We start from the raw sequence: 22,650 nt of genomic DNA, 5'->3' as shown, positions 1-22,650 counted from the left end.
TTGTACATCCAGTACCTGGAACCCAAACAGTCTGGAATTGCAGAACAGGCCATCAATACCAGACATAGAGTTAAGTGGAACAAGACAAAAGTCATTCACAAAAGTCGGTTCCTAATGGAACAGCTATACAAAGCGACATGTGAAACATTACTTCTCTCCCCTAACCTAAACAGATCCGATGGTCTATATCTTTCCCTCTTGTGGGAGATAGTACTTTATAAAGCAGCAAATCTTTCCTAACATATAATTGTATACACATATATATATTAAGAAAATAAAAATAAAAATTAAATTATTATAATTGAATAATGAAATAAATTTAGGAAATTTAACCTTAGCTACTTAGGTGGCACTTTATGAATATAACAATTATTGTTTAATTAGCCTTGTATCTGTACTGATGATGCCTGTGATACTCAGGTGAAAATTCTACGAATAAAGAATAATTTACGTGAGTTAATTCTGTTATTATAATAGTTAGTAATATGTCTACTCACGGTATTTCCTTACTGAGACTTTGTTTCCTGGGAAGTATCTCCCATGAGTCTTTTGACTCCATGGGGCCTGAATAATAATAATAATAATAAATCAAAACAAAATTAAATTATTACAGGATAGTTATTAATCGGTTTATATTTTACTGAATTTGAAACCAGCATCTTCAGAATCAAACATCCATATTACATTTCTTTTAGGCTTACCTGGTGATCAGAATACATTTTGGAAAATTATGGAGACAACTACCATGTTTGAGTGAAACTTTAGTTTAATATAAACCAAAATCTACACTCAGTGTTGATTTTGGTTTATATTAAACTAAAGTTTTACTCAAACATGGTAGTTGTCTCCATAATTTTCCAAAATGTAACCATATTACAGTATACATGTGACAATGAGTAAGTGGAATGATTCAGATTGCATGAGACAAAAGATCTCAAGTCTTAATTAAAAGTCCTCGATATGGTCACGAAGAAGAGGTCAAGAGTAGTTTCTTTGCATGGAGGGTGATTGAACTGTGGAATGCATTGCCTGACTCCTTGTGACTCGATGGAGGTCGTGAGTCATAATAATAATAATAATAATAAAATAAGTTATAAATTAAATTAAACAAATTTAGTTTAATTGTCACAGATTTTCAGGTGAAAAATTACTATCAATACTGGAATTTAGAATAAAAATATGGCTACTATACAACACATATTTAAACTTTTTTTTATCTGTTGGGTAAATGTTTTATATCTGTCTTCAGTGATGTCATAAAATTTTAATCATTGCTTAATATTCTGAATATTTAAGAAATGGTATGACTTAATTTTGACACAGGGTGAAAAAATATTTCAAGAAATTCTTCAAGCAGGAACAAAAAGGAATATCAAGATTAGAATAGCACAAAACCAAACACCAGAAAATCAATCTAATTATGATACAGAAGAACTAGAGAAAAGAGGTAAGATGTTATCACTCAGTTTTGAGAACATTAAAAATTTTGTTTGTGCTAGTTATCATATAAAAATTTAGTTAATATATTTGAAAGTAGTTTAAAATCATTTAAAGTTCAGAGGGTATATTGTAAACGTAAGTAAAATGGCTTAAAGGATTTTTCATAAGACAGTCAAATTTAAGCAAAAATAATGGCTAAAAATCTCCAGATTTTGGACAACAAATATACCAGCAGTGGCCTAGATTCCTGGATTCCCTCAATCTGTCTTCATATCCCAGAGACTAGTTATTAACCTTAATCAGTTTTCTTTAAACTCTTTCCAATATATATCCTCATCACTATCAAACCTAGGGGACCAAATCTGTACATAATAATCCATAAGAGGCTAGATCATGGCCTCCTATGGATTATTGCTATATTATTATTATTATTAATACTAATACTTAGGTAATGCATTCCACTCACCAATCACTCTCCATGCAAAGAACTTGCTTCTCATTCCCCTGCTCACACTCTCCTTAAACAGCTTCCATGGATGGCTTCTGGCTCTACTCTTGTCTCCCTCTACTGTATGAAATATCTTCTCCACATTAATCTGGTAATGACCCCTCACCAACTTATAGTATTATTATTATTATTATTATCAACAGACCTCCATGGAGTCAAGAGACTCATCATGGGAGATCCCACTCTCACATGCACAGCTCATCATACCTTGACTTAAATGCATTCACTGTCCCTGTACCCACCACACTCTCAGGCAATGCATTCCAATCGCCCACCACTCTGCATGCAAAAAATTCTCACACTTCATTGCTCACACCCACCTTACACAGCTTTCAGGGATGGTTTCTCATTCATCACCCCCTCTTCCCTATCTCCAGATATTCTATGAAAAATCTCATTCATGCTAATCTGGTAATTATCCCCTTACTAGCTTATATATCTCGATCATGTCTCCCCTCTTCCTTCTATCCACTACTCTCTGTAATTTGCATTCTTTCAATCTGTCCTCATATTCCACATTCCAGAGACCAAAACCAACTTAGTCAATCATCTCTGGACCCTCTCCAACATTTATTTTCTTATTATCCTTTTGAAAACCTCTTTACCAAATCTGTGAACAGTAATCCACATGCAGCCTGATCAAAGTTACAATAGAATCAAAACATCCTTACTTCTGCACATCAATGTTCTCTGCATCATTCCCATAATCCACTGTCATCCTCATAATTTTAACAAAACGTTCAAGAAATTAGAAGGTTGTTGTGGGTAGAGATCCACCACAACCCACAAATTCTTCATCTCCTCCACCTCCTCCAAAATATCTCTTAATTTTAAAATCTTAACTTTGCAACATTAAACTGATATCTCCACACACTTGCCCATTCAAACGGTCTATCTATCTTGCAAAGCTACTACAATATCTGTTCTACTTCTCATAACTTTCCCCAACTTTGCATCATCTGCAAACAGTTGTTTGCAGATGATGCAAAGTTGGGGAATAACTACTAGTTTGTCATATGGTAATCTATCAAAAGTCTTTGCAAAATCCAACTATACTACTGTATATGGCTGTTTATCTAAAACATGATCTTTCTTTAGATCACCAAGTTCTGAATCATTGTCCTCATTAGCTTCTCCAATACCTTGACCACAACTCTTGACAAGCAGATTGCCTATAATTTGAAGTCTTATCACCTCCTTGATGAAGCAGAACAATTTTGCCATCTTTCCATTTCTTTGAGATCTGGGCTAATCTAAGACTTATGTGAAAAATGTACATTAAAGTTATTTTTAACAGTAAAGTTATTTTAACTTTATATCAACAAGTCCCATGGCCTTGTGGCATCAAGTTTACTCAATTCCTCATATACCTCCTGCTCACTCCCACTGCTCTCAAGTTCTGCATTATGTTACAATCACAAGAATGGAATACTTTAATGGCTCATTAAACACTTCTACTATATTTTCCTCAGTGTTTATCATTCTTCCATTATCACTGATTAGAGGATTATCTTCCGATAATCATTCTTTCTTCCACATATTGAAAAACTCTCTAGGCAGTCGCCTTTAGCATCATTTGCTAACTGCTGCTCATACTGCACTTTTGCTACCCTTAATAATTGAGTCACTTTCCTTACTTTCTCTCTGTGCTCTTCATGTAACTGATCTTGTGTTCCTCCACAATGCCATTTTCTTCCAGATTACATGCTTCACCTCTTCAGTCATCCATTTTACTTCTACGTTATTTAATCTTCTGACCTTTGGAATACACTCAGTTATTGCCTCTGCCAAATAATTCCTGATTAGAGACCAAGCAGCATCGATTTCCTTCCCATGCAATTCCTCATTCCATGACATTGCTGCAAGCTGCTTCCTAAGTTTTCCATAATCACCTGCTTTATATTTCCACATATAACTCTTTCTTGCAAAAGTACTGATATGGCTAGCCACCACCCAAGTGATCACTTCATGGTCATTTTCACCAACTGGAGAAAGATGTGGCACTTCATTTACAACAATATCTTCTGATGAGATAATCAAGTACAAGGCCCTCTGCTTATGTACTGCTTAAGGTAGTTATCCCTTAAAAAATCAAGAAATTCATTTTCTTTGAATCCTGATGCCTTCTCTTCATTCCAGTCTATATACAGTAATTGAAATCACCGATAATGATCACCCTTTTCTTATTAGCCAGACCAATTTGTCTAAACATTTCCTTCTCGCTGGCATCCACATTACCAGGTCTATAGCAACACCCTACTAAACATTTCATCCCATCTGCCTCCACTTCACACCCACGATGAGTCTTTTGACTGCATGGAGGCCTGAATAATAATAATAATAATAAAAACTACTGTCAGTATTTGCTCCTTGCATCTCCAACTTAGATGGGCACAATTCCTCTGCCATCATCAATAACACTCCTCCCTTTTTGCTTTGTCTTTATGAAAGTCTACATCTCTCTCTCTCTCTCTCTCCCTGTTAGAATGTCATCTTCGTTCAATCATATGTCACTTATACTAACACTTTTTGGGCAAACGAACTCTATCAATGCTACAATTTCATTCCCCTTTTTTGAATACTTCTAGCATTTGTAAACATACACACTAGCTCATTTCTGTTTCTATATCAAGTCCCACTAACCCCACTTCTTGGACATGATTCCTCTATACTCTTCCCTGTTTATTATCATTGATATTAACCCCCTCCTCCAGACTTAATGTCGCCCCCCACATCCTTGACTGTCTTAATCGTTTCTTGTTCACTCACACATCTACTTCTGAAACCATTACTTACACTTTTCACACAGTGTCACCCTGTCCACCCTTACCTTTCCTGTTTCCCTGTCTGTTCTGCATTCCTTCTCTCTTATTCTCTTCACTCATGCCACTCACCTCTCTATTCATAAACTTGCCTACCTTACTTTCCTGCTCTTCCATAACACATCTTGCTTCCTCAGGTCTTATATTCACTTCAGTCATTTTCTCTTGTAGCAACAGTTTCTACCAAGTGACTCACACCAAATTCATTCACATGTAATGCATCTCTTTTATACAGCTCTATGTTTCCCTCAAATTCATTCCACACATTCACGAAATGAACCCTTTCTCCTCATGCAGCTCTGCTAGCATACCATTCATAATCTTCACTCTCTTCACTCGCCTTCTCAACTCATCATCATTATCATACTGGGCAACATATTGAGTACCTTACCTACCATACTGTTATCTTTCACTCTCCTTAACAGCTTCATATATCCCTCTTTACATTCTTCTTGTTACCAATCAAATCATTCTTGCCAACTACCACTACCAAGTCTTTTGCTCACATACTCCTCTTATCCAATGTTTCAACTACTCTGTTCATTTTACCTCCCAGAAAAGAGACCTTGTGCACCTTTTCATTGAATCTCCATACATGGTCACTCTCAAATCATTCGATATTTCTTTCAAATCTTTCATCCTATTCTTCTTCACATTCCCATGCCAATCCGTAATTCTCCTCAGTTCATTCTTCATACATTTAATCTCTTGCCTCATTTCCAACTCCACTTTCATATCTTGAATTAGTTTTTAAGGGTGAGTAGTGGGGTACTGCTGGATACTACGTGGTGGCTGTCACTCAGAGCATAATGTCATATGCATGACATTTTATTGTCAATACAAATTTTCTCCTTTTTTTTAAAATATTTGTTTGTATTTATATGAAAAAATTCAATATATTTATTATTATTATTTATATGGGTACTCCATGGAGTCAAAAGACTCATAACAGGAGACTCACTCTATCCATTAACACAATACCTATCATATCATGCTCCTTAAACCTATTCACTGTTGGAGTGCTCACAACCACCTCTGGCAATCCATTCTACTCATTCATCACTTTCCAAGTAAAGAACCTAGTCCGCACACCCTTACTAACCACATTCTTAGACAATGTCCAAGTGTGATCCCTTGTTTTCTCCCTACTCCCCATGAATTGAAAAAAAAATGTTTTGTGTCAATCTTATGGAATCTCTTTAGTAACTTATCATATCAAGTTTCTGTCATATCTCCTCTCCTCTGCCTGTTAGCTAAATGATGCAATCCACACACCCTCAAGGGATTGGTAACAGACTTGTCACCAGCTTGGTCACTTATCTCTGAATCCTCTCCACCACCAATTCCCAAGAAATGAAGGGGCCCAAATCTGTGCACAGCAGCCAACGTGTGGGTGAATCATAGCCTTATAAAGAGGAATGATAACTTCCCTATTTTTACTTGTCAATGTGTTCTTCAGCATCCAAGTAATTCTCTGAGCTATTTTGCCAACTCTTCCAGTATGTCCTCTGAATTTCAAATCTACCATCACTCCCATTTCCATCATCAATTTCCTGTAAACTAGTACCATCGATATGATACGAAGTATGTAATCATCTTTTCATCCTGAAGTGGCTTACACTTTACAACATTGAATTGATAACCATTGTCTTTTGCCCACACTGTCAATTTATTTAAATCATACTATAAGATATCTGCTTCACCTTTATCGACTATTGCATCATCTAGTTTTGCATCAAAAAGGGCACTGTGGAGGCAGCATAAGAGAAGTGGAAGTAACCAATTTCATGAGGTCTACAAAGACCAGGCAAGGTCTTTGTAGACCTCATGAAAGGTTGGTGAGAGTAGCTAAAGAGAGGTATGAACAGCAGTTAGCTAATGAAGCCAAAAGGAATCCTAGGGAGTTCTTTCGATATGTAGCCAGCAAAAGAAAGAATGATTATGGAAGGATGACATTGATTGGAGGAAATGGTGTAAAGACAGCTGTTGCAGAATGTGTGGTGGAGATACTTAATGAGCAGTTCATAAAGATCTTTCAATCTTGTGAATGTGACTTCATGGAGAGATTAAGAGCAGTTGATGATGGGGAGGAGAGACTGACTGTAAGTGAGCAAGAGGTGTTTGGGGAGTTGAGAAAACTAGATGTAAATAAGGCTGTGGGACTTGATAATATATCACCGCGTATTCTGAAGGAATGTGGCAAAGAGTTGACACCTGCCTTGACATTTTTTTTTAATATGGGTCTTGCACTTGGTCAAGTCCCTAAAGAGTGGAAGGAGGGCAAGATTGTGCCACTTCATAAAGGAAGTGATCGAACTCAAGCATCAAACTATAGGCCTATCTGTGTGTCAGGTGTTGTGGTTAAGTTGTTGGAGAAGCTTATGAGAACTAGGATCCAGAGTTGGGTTGACAACAATGGTATAATCTTTGATGGACAGCATGGATTTGCTAAAGGGAGGTCATGTTTTAGTAATCTACTTACTTATTACAATAAAGTGACTGCTTCCTTGGACAGAGGAGAAGGATACACAGTAATATACTTGGATTTCGCAAAAGCTTTTGATAGAGTTCCTCATGATAAGTTGACAGTCAAACTAGAGCAGATGGGGTTGGATATTAGATTAGTGCATTGGATTGGAGACTGGCTATCTGATAGGTATCAACAAGTTGTGTATGGGGGTGCAATATCCAGGAAAAGGAAAGTCACTAGTGGAGTGCCTCAGGGATCTGTTTTAGGGCCATTACTATTTAACTTGTATATTAATGATATTGGCAAAGATTTGGATGGAGATATTCAGTTGTTTGCAGATGATGCAAAGTTGGGATGAACCATAAAGAGTAGTGAAGATGCTGTGGCCTTGCAAGAAGACTCGAATAAATTGAGTGATTGGGCAAGCAAATGGGGATGTGAGTTCAATGTTGCAAAATGTAAGGTTTTAAAATTTGGAAAACAAAGATGGGATGCAGAATTTATGCTTAGTGAGAATGTATTGTTGGAAGTAGAGGAAATAAGAGATCTGGGGGTGATAGTGGATAAGGATCTAAAATTTAGGGGACACATCGCCAAAATTGTGAAGACAACACAAAGACTTCTGTGTTGAGTGATTGGAATGCCTTGCCTTAGAGTGTGGTGTCTGCAAGGAGTTTGAATGTGTTTAAGACACGGTATGAAGAGATGTGTGTGAGATAAAAGGACCTCCTAGATGAATCTTTGACTCCATGAGGTCTTGTTTGATAATAATAATAATAATAATAATAATAATAATAATTTTCCCGTAAAATTTTCAAGACTGTACCATAAGCCATATCAAGTTGGTGAGCTATGGCACGAGTGCTTGGACCAGTACTGGTCCCTGTGTCGTTGAACACCGAAGTAGCAACGTCTGTTACTGTCTCTTCTTGCATTGCTTTCCATCCTCTGCCAGCTCTAACTCCTAGTGATCCAGTTTTTTCAAACTTCTTAATTATACCTCTCAGTGCTACAGCTGACATAGGACCTGTATGCAGATTATGAAGCCTTCTAAATTCCTGAAGGGCTGCTACAGCATTGCATTGTTTAAGGTAAAACAACTTAACAAGTAAAGCACGATGAGACAAGGTAGGATGCATATTGAGCACAATTCGTCGGTCATTCAAATAACTGCCTGAACATTCCCAATCCCTTTTTAAGTGGAATTGGTGGTGCTGCTCTCACGTAAGCAGAGTAAAATTTGCATAATCCTTTTTACCTGCGTTTACTGCAAATATTTGACAGCTTTCGGCTCTGCCAGTGCCAAAATTTCCCCTATCGGTGACTTTTGGTACTAAATCTTTTTTTTTTGCTGAATTCATCTCCCCATGCCCTCATTCCGTGTATTAGTTTTAGCTACAGATACCTCCAAAGAGGGGAAAGTTAATTTATGGCCACCCTGTATATATTATTATTATTATTATTATTATTATTCCTGATACCTCCAAGGAGTCCGAAGACTCATCGCGGGAGGACATCTTCAACTCTCTCTACACCTTACCTCTACTACGAATCAACGCCATCTACCGCCCACCTCCAACACCACCACAACAAGTAATTTTTGTCTATAAATTGCGTGTGTTCTGAAGGGCCGATTTGTATGTATGCGGGATGAAAAACCCGAGTTTCCGGGAGAAAAAACCCTGCTACCTCCGTATGAGATCGGCTAACTCACCATCGATTGAAATCGACCAGATAAAGATTCCTCCCGTCGCGACGAGAATCGAACTTAGGCCTATTCCAATCGAAGGGCGCAATGTACCGTCGTTCTTCCAATTGCGCTACGGAGGCGCGCATATACACACACACACACTTAATAGTGCCTTACTAACAGAAATCTAAGATCAAATGATACTGAAAACTTGAATTGTGAAAGATTAATTTAGAAGAAATTTGTTGATACACAGCTGATAATAATGTACATTAAATTATATAATAGTAATCATGTGTCAGTGAAAATTATTATTTCCCTGAATGGATTTTTTCTTCCTCTGTAGGAGCTGCTACAGTGAGAAGTGTTAATTTTGACAAGCTAATAGGTGCTGGAATTCTTCATACTAAGATGTGGTTGGTAGACAGAAAACACTTCTATATTGGTAGTGCTAACATGGACTGGCGATCATTGACACAGGTTATATATATTTTGCCATATTTTTACTTAGTTTTTCCACATGAATAGAGAACTCTCATTTTATTAAAATAACTTTCACAGCTTACACACATAACAAAAATTATATAGAATTTATTCAAAAACTCCAATATATTTCATCCAACATTACACATTCTTATTATGCCATGTGATGAAATAGACTGCATTGATGATAAATTTAAATAGATTGACAGTGTCTTCTGGGAAATCAGATTGTAAAAATGGAAGGTACAGATATAAACCTTTTATTTTTTCTTTGAAGATAAGACTGTTTTTGATATAAGAGCTGGTATGGCCAGTGAGATTCTGAAGATGATGACAGAGAGAGAAAGAGAGATTGACAGAGAGAGAAAGAGAGATGTTTTGAAAGATAATAAGTTGGAGAGCCGATACAATCCATTATTGGGCATAGTTGGGTTTCCATTCCTACACTAGAACACAAATATTATCATCACGAACACTGACAAAGGTAATACCACTGTTGTCAAGAATTCCACTGTGTATAATCATAAAATTAATATCTTATTAAGAGATAGATCAACCTACAGTGTTATCAGCATGGGAACCAACAAAAAGTCAAATAAACAAAATAAATTATTAGACAATATACAATCTAGGGCTTCCATTACTATTGAGAAGTTACATAAGGATCCACTACACCCAATAGTGGACTGTACTGGCTCTCCAACTTATTACCTTGCAAAACATCTCTCTCTCTCTCTCATCGTCTTTAGAATCTCACTGGCCATACCAACTCTTATATCAAAAACAGACTTGACTTCAAAGAGAAAATAAAATATCTACATTTGTCTTCATAATGAGATTGTGGTTTCTTTTGATGTAGTCTACTTATTCATCTACATACCACTACAAGAGACTCTTTAGTTTTTTACAATCTGATTTCCCAGCTGTCCTGTTTAACCACCTTACCGGCCATTAAAGATCAAATATGCATCCTCAAAAGCTTCGTATCGATCATAAATTTGAATGTAATATCAATGGTATTACAATTTTAATATGCACTTCGCATCCATGGAAATGTGGACGTATATATACGTCCTAGCCGGTAGCGTGGTTAAATTTACCATCAACATAGGTTATTTTGCATGGCATAATAAGTTGTTCAGACAAATAGAAGGAACAGCAATGGACAGTCCTATTTTACCAGCCTGAGTTGATTAGTTTATGGAGCACCTAGAAAAATAACTCTTTGACATTATATATTTCCTCAGCCTCATATATGGTTATATTTTGTTAATGATAATATTTGCAGTCTGGTCTCACACAGAGTCAAAATTACTTCAGTTCCTAGAGAAAATAAACTCCTTATACTCCAATATCAACTTCACTTGAATGTAAATCATGTAAATCCAATAACCAACTACCCTTGTTTAAATACTGTAATAATTCATAATCCCTCAGGTCATGTTGAATTTTCAGTTTATTGTAAACCAACCTTTATTATCAGATACATTCACTCATCCTCCCACCATCATTAATCACAAAAAATGGATAAATGAACTAATAAAATTAAAAGCAATCTGATATATAATGGATACAACAAAACTACTATTCAGAAAATTATTGATAGTTATCATCCTTCTACCAGACTACAATCTGATGTGAAAAGAATTTCAGTGCTCTACCTTAAGAACCTCAGAACAAATATATTATTATTATTATTATGTGACACCTCCAGGAAGTCCATAGACTCATCAAGGGATATTTTGAATTTTGTTTTCTATTTTTATCAATTTTTAAATTTTTTTTTGTATTTTTCATTTATTTTTTACATAGTCTAGAAACTCTGCTCAAGAGACCAAACATGATACTTTTTCAAGCCACTTCAGGCCTCCAATAAGCAGGGTGGTGGTCTCACACCAGGCGATGACATTTATCTTCCACCTAAAAATAATCAGAAACATCCATGCCCATGACAGGATTCGAATCTGTAGCCTGTTGGTTGGAGAGCAGGTACACTAACCACTTGGCCAACCAGACTGGCAATTCCAGGCCTACATTCTTTTGAATGTAGTTAACATTATATTTCCCTGGGATGCCCATATAACGTTAGATGAAATATATTGGAGTTTTTGAATAAACTCAAAAACATGTGTAAGCCGTGAAAGTTATTGAACATGTCTAGTGCACATGTTCCATTAAAGCTATTAATTATAAATCTCATTTTATTGTTCTTTAAATGTTATATTCTAATTCCAATAGTCAGATTAGAATGTTACTTGATACCCTATTTAATTCTTTGCATGTTTAATCTTGTATACAATTGCAGTGTGCTCATATTGTATAAAGGAAGTATGAAAATCAAAAAATATTATTATTATTATTGCTTTTAACATCAGGCTTTCTTGGAATCAAAAGATTCATCAGTGGAAGTCTCCACTGTCGCACACAAGATTATCACACCATGACTTAACTTCATTCACTGTTACCACACTCTCAGGCAATGCATTCCATTCACCAACTATTTTATTCACCATGTAAAGAATGTACTCACCTTTCAGAATTCTTTTTTCAGAATATCCTCATCAATCAGAATATATAAGAAAGATCAGCCTGGTTGGCAATTGGTTAGCATATCTGCTCTCCACCCTGTGGGTTTGAATCCAGCCATAGGCATGGATGTTTGTGATTGTCTGTGAAAATACTAATGGTGGTGGGTGATAGATGGCATTTGTGTAGTTGTAGTTTGTTGTAGTTGGTGGATTAAGTGGTGGAGACAGAGAGTTGTAGAGTAGGTGCCCTCCCTCTGTGAGTCTTTGGACTCCCTGGAGGTGTCACATAATAATAATAATATAATTTCTTCTTCTTATGTAACTTCTTCTATATCATAAACATTATTATTGAACAATGCCTTAAACTCATTCACTGTTACCACACTCACAGGCAATGCATTTCACGCACCAACTGTTTTCCATGTAAAGAGCCTACTCCTTACTTCCTTGCTCACACCTTCCTTATATAACTTCCAAGTATGGCTTCTTGTTCTTCCCTTGTTTACATTCTATGAAAAATTTTCTGCACATTAATCTGGTAACAGCCCACTAACCAAGTCTCAATAGTATTTTTCTTCCCCTTCCTCTTCGTATTCACAAGGCTCTACAACTGCATTTTCTCAATCTGTTTTTGCATCACACATATCATAGACCTGACACTGTGCTAGTTAATCTTCTCTGGAGTTTTCAAGATATCCTCATCATTCAGAAAACTAGTTGACCATGTCTGTTCTCAGTAGTCAATGTGTGGTCTAATCAAGGCCTTATATAATGGATGTTATATAAGGACTTCAGGATGTTAAAGTCCTCTTCATTATTTCCATAATCCATTTTCATATCTTCACAATATTAGCAACTTGACCACTAAACTTCAAGTCCCTGTTTACCACCACTACCTTGGCATAAAAAATCTGGAGGGAAAATATGTTAATAGAGCATAGGAGATAGTCAAGGCATGTTTGAAAAAATCAGTATCAGGCAGTATACTCAGAATCAGGAAGATAAATCAGGTATAAGTTAGATGGATGAGTGAGTGTTGCAGAAAAAGAAAACATTGTAGAAAGTATATAAAGAGAAAGCTGATCAGCAGGCTCGTGAGCAATACATAGCAGAGGTAAGAAAGGTGACTAGTATGTTAAGGAAGGCAAAAACAGATTATGAGAAGAAGCTCTAAGAGGGCAAAGGAAAATTCCAAAGAATATTTTTGCTATGTGGTGAGTAAAAAGAAAGAACAACTGTGTAAGGATAACTTTAATGAGTGCTTGTGGTAAGAAGATAACAGAGGCAGACATAATAATTGAGTTACTGATTGATCATTTTGCAATGGTTGTACCACCTTACCCCAGTCCTGAAGATACTTTCAGGTGCAAACTTTGTTTGCTCATACTTGGATAAAGGATTAAACTAAATTTATTATAAACTTTCAATATTTTAGTATACCATCCAGGTTGAGATATTGCAGTACCAGATGTGACATTGACTGATGCCCATGGGATAAGATGGGATATCAACCCATGTATCACAAGAATATGCAAGGAATTGGCAGTGCTTCTGATGAGGCTATTTAATTTAAGGTATTATTTCTGGAAATTTTTCCATGTTACTCCTCTAAATAAATATTCATTTTTATGGCTATTTTGCTTATTTTTGTTTAAGAGGTACTCCTAAACAAAAATAGACAAAATAGACATAAAAATTAATATTTAAGTCTTAACTCTGGGAAGGAGCCATGGGAGTGAAAAGAGAGCAAAATAGTTCAGCTACATAAAGGAGGCTCCCAACGGGGTGGCAAATTATAAGTCACTCAGTATCTCAGGAGTGGTGGTTAAGGTATCGAAAAAGTTTATAAAAGATGGAATTCAGAGCTGGGTGGACATTATAGGAATGCATGTTATAGAAGGGTTGCATGGTTTTGTGAAGGGCGAGTCTTTCCTTAGTAATATCATGCAGTCCAGTACCATCAGTATGATATAGAGTATGTAACCTTTTCAACCCAAAGTGCATAACCTTACATTTTGCAACACTAAAATGACAATCATTATCCTTGACCAACATTGGTAATTTATTTAAATCGTCCTGCAGGATATCTACATGCCCTCCCTAGTTCCTCATCATCAACGATAAGGAGGAACTAGGGATTTTTGATTCACCATTTAAATCATTCATTTTTGAAATTATGGATTCTACAACTGTGTTAAAATAACTCTTTTTATTATCCAGACGTTTCGATCTTCATATCACAGTCATCATCCGAATCATACATAAATATACAAGACAAGCTGCGTTACATTTCATACTGAAAGCTAGAGAAACAATGATTTGATCACATGCTAGTCACTGGCATGACCTCTAGTGAAAAAAAAAAAAATTACATCAAGCTAGATTTAATTTATGATTACATGAATAAACATTCTTACTTACAAATAGTTTTCCTTCCAGTAACAGTTATGTCCTATTTCAATGATTACAATTGTTATTTCTGATTTAAAAAATTATTTATAAATTACAACATGAATAAACATTCCTTCTTATAGATTTTTTCTTTAACAGTGATGTCCTATTTTTTAGGATTAAAGTTGTTATTTTAGATTTAGGATCTTGGATTTTCTACAGTCCTATTTATAGTTGTTCTTAGAGAGGAAGGATTCGTGGGACGAATATATGTCTTCCATATGTATGAGATTTTTAGATCATCATTATTGTTTAGATTTGGTGTGGTTGATAATGAGCTCATAGGCTTCCTTAAATTTGCGTTCATACCATGTTTTGGTGTGATGTAGACAACTAGTGCTTTTCCAGTCAATTCTATGTAAGGTGTTCAAGGCATGATCAGAAAGGCCAGCTTCACCATAATTATTATATTCGATGTGTCGTTTATGTTCTTTTTGTCTGATCGGAATTGTGCTTCCTGTTTCTCATATGTATGATATGTTGCAGGTGCAGTAAATACGGTATACTCCAAGGTGGGCCAGCAGAGGGAGTGGGTCTTTGGATGAGGTGACTAAGCTTTTTAATTTTGCAGGAGGTTTAAAGGTGGCTTTGAAGTTGTATTTTTGTAGTACTCTGTTTATTTTATCTGATGTCTCTTTAATGTAGGGAATGGTTATAGTTTTACTGTAGTCTGGTTTGTCTTTGTTTTTTATTGAGGTCTTGTGGAGAATTTTGTTAATAGTATTTTGGCTAAATTAAATTTAGTTTAATCCTTTATCCAAGTGTGAGCAAACAAAGTTTGCGTCTGAAAATATCTTCAGGACTGGGGTAAGGTAGTACAACACCGGGAAACTCTTAGCAAAGGTGGACCAAGCTAACATCACTCCTATCCCAGTATCTCCCATAATGCAAGACACATCTCCTTGCGGATATGTATGTTATGCATTAAGGGAAGGACCACTACTCAGACTAGTTTCAACCTTTATTGCTGTCTCTTCAGTGGGTGCCAGGCCCAGAGGTGCAGATACCAGGCAGAAGCAATAGCGAGGGTCATTTTTACCTATAGGAGTTGCCAAAAGGTGTGCCACCTTTTTATTAAATTACTCTGGATTTAGAGAAAGATGTTGAAAGTTTATTTTTCACTTGGTTAGACTATAATAAATTTAGTTTAATCCTTTATCCAAGTGTGAGCAAACAAAGTTTGAGCCTGAAAATATCCTGAGGACTGGGGTAAGGTAGTACAACACCGGGCAACTCGTAGCAAAGGTGAAGCAAGCTAACATCACTCCTATCCTAGTATCTCCCATAATGCAAGACATATCTCCTTGTGGATATGTATAATGTTATGCATTAAGGGAAGGGCTCACACTTGGATAAAGGATTAAACCAAATTTATTATAGTCTAACCAAGTGAAAAATAAACTTTCAAGTGTTTTGGCTGTACCCATTTTTTTGAAAAGTATTGCTGATCACTTTAACTTCGTCTTTCAGTGCTTGTTCACTGGAGCAGATCTTCAGAGCCCTGTTTTTTAGGGTATTGATGACACCTAGTTTTTGTGTTGGGTGGTGGTAGGAGTTTATGTGTATATATTGGCCAGTGTGCGTCGGTTTCCAGTAAACAGTGAAGGAAAGTTTTCCCAAGGGGAGACGTGTGACAAGTGTATCCAGAAACGGAAGTATGTTGTGTTTTTCAATCTTAATTGTGAACTGTATATGTTTGTGTTGCTTGTTTAGGTGGCTAGGGAATGTGCCTAGTGTCTGGCGGCCATGAGACCAGATTGCGAAAACATCATCAACGTATCTAAGACAGATTTTGGGTTTTAAAGGGGAGGAACCTAAAGCAAGTTGTTCAAAATGTTCGATATAAAAGTTAGCAATGGGGGGGGGGAATAATGGCAAGCCCATGGCTGTGCCTTTTTTTGTAAGTAGAAAGCGTTTTGCCATACAAAATAACCAGAACATAATACATGCGCAAAGAGCACTGTGATATCAGGAAGAAATTTGTTCTGTAAAAGAAGGATTGTGTCATTGATTGGGATATTTGCAAAGAGGGCAGAGACCTCAAAACTGACTAATAGATCATCTTTTTCTAATGTAATGTCTTTGATGATGTTTATGAAGTGTTGTGTATTTTTGATATAGGAGGGGGGAATGACCTACCAACTCCTTGAGTGTTACCGCTAATTTTTTGGCTAAGTGATAAGTCGGGCTATCCATCCCTTCGACTATAGGCCTTAGCGGTGTGTTTTCTTTGTGAATTTTAGGTAGCGCATAAATTCTCGGGGATGAGCTTAGTGTGGAAATAGTTTTTTTACCTATCTTCAGGCCATATGGTAATTGACTTAAGTAGATTCTCTGTTTTCTTTTTTATTCTATTAGTTGGGTTATAGTTAACTAATTGTTATGTGTTATTGTCCAAGACCAGCAGATTTATTTTATCCACATAAGTGGTTCGGTTTAAGATAACGGTGGCACTTTCTTTATCTGCTCTGGTTATTACAATGTTTGGATTTGACTTTAGTGATTTTATCGCTGTTAATTCGTGTTTAGTTAGGTTGCTTGTTATTGTTTTGTTATGATTTAAAACGTTGGCAGTTTCTAAACGTATTTTTTCTGCTATGTTATTTGGGATGAATTTTAGGTCTCTTTCAATATTACAAATAAATTCAAGTTTGTTTATCGATTTGGGTGCTATGTCATAATTTAAACCTTTGTTAAGTATCGAGATTTCATCTTTGTTTAAAGTGTGGTTGGATAGGTTAATTATGTTACTGTTAATTGTAGGTGATTGATGTCTCCTGTTGTTTCTTGCTTCTGGTTGGTTGTTATTGTTCACTGTGGAGAAATTTGAATATGGCAGCTGGTTCTTTCGATCTTTTAGTCTTTGGAATTTGGAAATTAGGTTTTCTTTCTTCGTTTGGAGCACCGTGTTGTCAGTAATCTCTTTTCCAGGATCATCCAGATATCTGCGTTTATGTAGCTTGAAAGTTTCGTTTTTTTCTTTTTGTAGCTGGTTTTGTGTAGCTGCTAAGTTCTTTCTGGAAGCTTGGATTTGTTCTCTGAGAAGTGCTTTCTCCATGTGGAAGTATATTTGTTGCGCTTTTGCAGAAGTGAATTTTCTTTTTAGCCTGATGCAATTCGGAATGATATTCATGTCCCTATATCGTTTTAAAAAAGCCAGTTGATTGATCAAATTAGAAAACGGATTCTTAAGCTTACCGTATTGATTGCATCGCTTGTAGGTTGAATCTCCATGAATTATCATAATCCTTTCTTTTAGTGTTACATGGTGATCAGCATTCATTTTTGAAATTATGGATTCTACAACCGTGTTAAAATAACTCTTTTTATTATCTCGACATTTCGATCTTTATATCAAGATCATCATCTGGAGCATACATAAATAAGACAAGCTGCATTACATTTCAAACTGAAAGCTAGAGAAACAATTATTTGATCACATGCTAGTCACTGGCATGATCTCTAGTGAAAATAAAAAAAAAAAGAATGGACCATTTAAATCTTTCCCTGTACCATTGATATACAAATTAAAGAGCAGTGGCCCTAGTACAGAATCCTGAGGTATGCAACTACTATCCCTCATTCTCTTAGATTCCACTCCATCATATACTACTCTCTGGTGTATGTCTATCAGCCACCCTAATATCCATGCTACCAACATGGATAGCGGGGTTGCTGATTCATATTCCCATTTGCTCAAACTTTTGTAATAGTTTTCCATGTTGTATTCTGTTAAATGCCTTTGTAATGTCCAGCACCATCATGATGTAGCCATTAACATTATGTAATTCTGCTGTCACTCAATTATTAAACATTAGTAAATTACTAAAGCAAGGTCCACCTTTCACAAAGCCATGTCTCTCACCATAGAGTATTGCACTCCCATGCACTCACTGTTGAATTTCACCTTCAACCAACTTTTCCAATGCTTTAACTATCCCTGAGATATAAATTGGGCTGTAATTTGGCACTTCTGTCCCAGAACCACCCCCTGTGGAATCTTTCCAAAATTTTTCTAAACAGAAATTACACAGCGTGAGAAAGGTGGATGCTCCAAGAGGAGGTGAGAGAATGTGTAGCCAGGAAAGTAATGGGATGATCAGTGATCAAAAGGAAACAGATGGAATTGCAAAGGGTTCTAAAATGAAGAAGCAGAAAGGGAAATGGCCCCAGTCCAGCATGGAGAGATCACATCGAGTGAGTGGTATCAGTGGAACTAGCTGTAGATCCAGAAATGAGTTGTTGTGTTTGTATACCAATGCTAGAAGTATAAGAAACAAGGCGGATGAAATGGTTGCACTAATTGCATCTGTGCACCCAGAGATTGTCGGAATAAGTGAGACATGGTTAGATGAGGATGACATCCTGACAGGAATAGAGATGGAAAGGTATGATGTGTTTCGTGAGGATAGAAGGGGTAAAAAGAGAGGGGGAGTGCTATTGATGATAGAGAAAGAGTTATGTCCATACAAGGTAGAGATGCAAGAGGGAAATGGGGCCAGTGGTTTTGAGGCAATATGGTGTGAGATAGAGGTGAATAGAATCAAATACTTGGTGGGATGTTGTTATAGACCTGGTAATATGGATGGTGGTGATAGTGAAATGTATAGTCAAATAAGCCAAGCAAATAAGAAAAGGGTGATCATTATGGGTGATTTTAATTATGGCAATATAGACTGGAATGAAGAGATAGCAACTGGAAGTAAAGAAAATGAGTTTCTTGAGTTTTTGAGGGATAACTACCTCAGACAGTATGTAACAGAGGGCACAAGAGGACTAAGGGTCTTGGATTTGGTCATCTCATCGGAGGATGTAATTATCAATGAGGTATCAAATCATCCACCAATTGGTGAAAGTGACCATGAGGTGATTACTTGGGTGGTTGCCAGCAGTGCAAGGACCCCTGTGAAAAAAGGGTATATGTGGAACTACAAGGGGGGGGGGTGATTATGAAGAGCTCAGGAGACAGCTTGCAGGTGTATCATGGAATGAGGAGTTAGCTGGAAAAGAGATCGATGCAGCTTGGGGGATTTTCAAAAAATATTTAGTGGATGCAATGTCTAAATGTATACCACGGGTGAGAAGGTTAAATAAGTTAGGTGTGAGATGGATGAATAAAGAGATTAAGCATGCAATACAGAGAAAAAGGGCATTGTGGAGGCAGCATAAGAGAAGTGGAAGTAACCAATTTCATGAGTTCTACAAAGACCAGGCAAGGAGAGTGACTTGGTTGGTGAGAGTAGCTAAAGAGAGGTATGAACAGCAGTTAGCTAATGAAGCTAAAAAGAATCCTAGGGAGTTCTTTCGATATGTAGCCAGCAAAAGAAAGAATGATTATGGAAGGATGACATTGATTGGAGGAAATGGTATAAAGACAGCTGTTGCAGAATGTGTGGTGGAGATACTTAATGAGCAGTTCATAAAGATCTTTCAATCTTGTGAATGTGACTTCATGGAGAGATTAAGAGCAGTTGATGATGGGGAGGAGAGACTGACTGTAAGTGAGCAAGAGGTGTTTGGGGAGTTGAGTAAACTAGATGTAAATAAGGCTGTGGGACTTGATAATATATCACCGCGTATTCTGAAGGAATGTGTCAGAGAGTTGACACCTGCCTTGACATATTTTTTTAATACGAGTCTTGCACTTGGTCAAGTCCCTAAAGAGTGGAAGGAGGGCAAGATTGTGCCACTTCATAAAGGAGGTGATCGAACTCAAGTATCAAACTATAGGCCTATCTGTGTGTCAGGTGTTGTGGTTAAGTTGTTGGAGAAGCTTGTGAGAACTAGGATCCAGAGTTGGGTTGACAACAATGGTATAATCTTTGATGGACAGCATGGATTTGCTAAAGGGAGGTCGTGTTTTAGTAATCTACTTACTTATTACAATAAAGTGAGTGCTTCCTTGGACAGAGGAGAAGGATACACAGTAATATACTTGGATTTTGCAAAAGCTTTTGATAGAGTACCTCATGATAAGTTGACAGTCAAACTAGAGCAGATGGGGTTGGATATTAGATTAGTGCATTGGATTGGAGACTGGCTATCTGATAGGTATCAACAAGTTGTGTATGGGGGTGCAATATCCAGGAAAAGGAAAGTCACTAGTGGAGTGCCTCAGGGATCTGTTTTAGGGCCATTACTATTTAACTTGTATATTAATGATATTGGAGAAGATTTGGATGGAGATATTCAGTTGTTTGCAGATGATGCAAAGTTGGGACGAACCATAAAGAGTAGTGAAGATGTTGTGGCCTTGCAAGAAGACTTGAATAAATTGAGTGATTGGGCAAGCAAATGGGGATGTGAGTTCAATGTTGCAAAATGTAAGGTTTTAAAATTTGGAAAACAAAGATGGGATGCAGAATTTATGCTTGGTGAGAATATATTGTTGGAAGTAGAGGAAATAAGAGATCTGGGAGTGATAGTGGATAAGGATCTAAAATTTAGGGGACACATCGCCAAAATTGTGAAGACAACACAAAGACTTCTGGGAATGATGAGGAGGACACTGACGTGTAGAAGTAGGGAGATTCTTGTTCCATTGTATAAGGCTTTGATTAGGCCACACATGGAATATTGTGCCCAGATTTGGTCACCTCTTTTTCAGAAGGATGAAGAGATGTTGGAAAGGGTCCAAAGGCGACTGACTAAGGTAGTTTCTGACCTTTGGAATGTCGAGTATGAGGAAAGATTGAAAAGATGTAATTTGCAGAGTCTAGTGGAGAGAAGGAAGAGGGGAGATATGATAGAGACCTACAAGTTGGTAAGGGGTTGTTATAGGATCAATGGTGGAGAAGTTCTACAGAGAATAGTGGGAGATCAGGGGAGAACCAGAGGTCATCCCTGGAAACTGTATAAAGAGGGTGTGAGTAGGGGAGTGAGAGGCAGGTTTTTTTCGTGCAGAGTTGTGAATGATTGGAATGCCTTGCCTGAGAGTGTGGTGTCTGCAAGGAGTTTGAATGTGTTTAAGACCCGGTATGATGAGAAGTGTGTAGGATAAAAGGACCTCCTAGATGAGTCTTTGACTCCATGAGGTCTTGTTTAATAATAATAATAATAATAATAATTAGTGGTTTAGGAAATTATGATTTAAAGCACCAGTTGTTACCATTTAAATCACTTTAGATGGTAGATTGCTTTCATCATCTTGCTTATCTGAGGACTGAAGTAGAAAACCATGTTTGCCTTTCTTCTCTATAGCAGTACTTCTCTGGCCCACATGAAGATATGTTTTGTTTTCTTCTCTGTACCAGTACTCCACAATATATGATCCTTCTTCTTTTCAGCCATTTTCTGTCCACTGCTAGATGAAGGCCTCCTCCAGTTCTTTCCACCTTTCTCTGTTCTTGGCAATGGTTGACCAACTTTCCCAATAAACTCTGACAGTTCATCACTCCACCTTCTTTTAGGACGTTCTCGTGATCGTTACCTACCCATAATACTACAAATTCTTAACCTTTATAAGTTGACAAAAACAAAGAAAAAAAAAAAAATTGAACATGTTGCTAGTCAGTTATTGATTATCTCCATGAACAGTATCCCATAATAGTGAAATATGTATAATATATTTTTTTATATTTATTTACTTAATCAGGCAAAGGAACTTGGAGTAGTGGTGTATAATTGTACTTGTGTTGCTCATGATCTATCTAAAATTTTTGATGTGTACTGGATGATGGGACTACCAGATGCTCATGTTCCTGCTGACTGGCCTTCTTATATTCACACTACAATTAATAAAGACAACCCAGTTGCTGTTGAATTTAATGGTTCGCTTGGCTATACTTATCTCTCAGTAAGTTACTCTTTCACTATGAAATTTATGATTATTTATAATTATCAATAATTTACCTGTTAATTATTATTTTTATTATAAGTTATTATTTTAACTTATATTTCCCTCCTTCTTTTTCCTGCTTCCTTCATTTCATCTGTAGTCATATGCAGTTCTTTGAGATCTGATTCTAAAGTTATGCCAAGTGTTCATTCGACATTCGTTTTGTGTCTTTACTGAGTGTATATTGTTAAAGTGTCTCTAATAATGCTAGCTTGAGCCAGTGAAATATCAGCTTGTAAATAATTTATTTTAATTGATAAATTATTTATTTGCATTCCAGTGTCTGTGTAGTTTTCTGTTCCAAAACTTCTACATGAATCATAGAAATGGCTACAGAAATTTGAACAAGTAAATAACATTCCCTTGTGATCAGTTTTCTTTCAATTTATTTATCAATTCACCCAATCTTCTTGTATTCCCT

At 36.6% G+C, this 22,650-nt stretch overlaps 1 protein-coding gene across 1 annotated transcript in view; it reads left to right on the top strand.

Annotated features, from left to right (window-relative positions):
- Window positions 1–22,650, top strand: part of LOC150102136 (5'-3' exonuclease PLD3-like) — a 181,081-nt gene that overhangs the window by 107,180 nt on the left and 51,251 nt on the right. Inside the window, exons 4-6 of the mRNA XM_090399515.1 lie at window positions 1,324–1,447; window positions 9,277–9,410; window positions 21,987–22,187. Coding sequence (XP_090255641.1) covers window positions 1,324–1,447; window positions 9,277–9,410; window positions 21,987–22,187 — 459 coding nt within the window. The remainder of the gene's footprint in view (window positions 1–1,323; window positions 1,448–9,276; window positions 9,411–21,986; window positions 22,188–22,650) is intronic.

The sequence above is a fragment of the Typopeltis vanoorti genome, chromosome 10, assembly GCF_054136105.1.
Source record: "Typopeltis vanoorti isolate ZY-2024b chromosome 10, IOZ_Tvanoo_1.0, whole genome shotgun sequence".
Lineage (NCBI taxonomy): Eukaryota > Metazoa > Arthropoda > Arachnida > Uropygi > Thelyphonidae > Typopeltis > Typopeltis vanoorti.
This window is presented reverse-complemented; position numbering and strand designations above follow the sequence as displayed.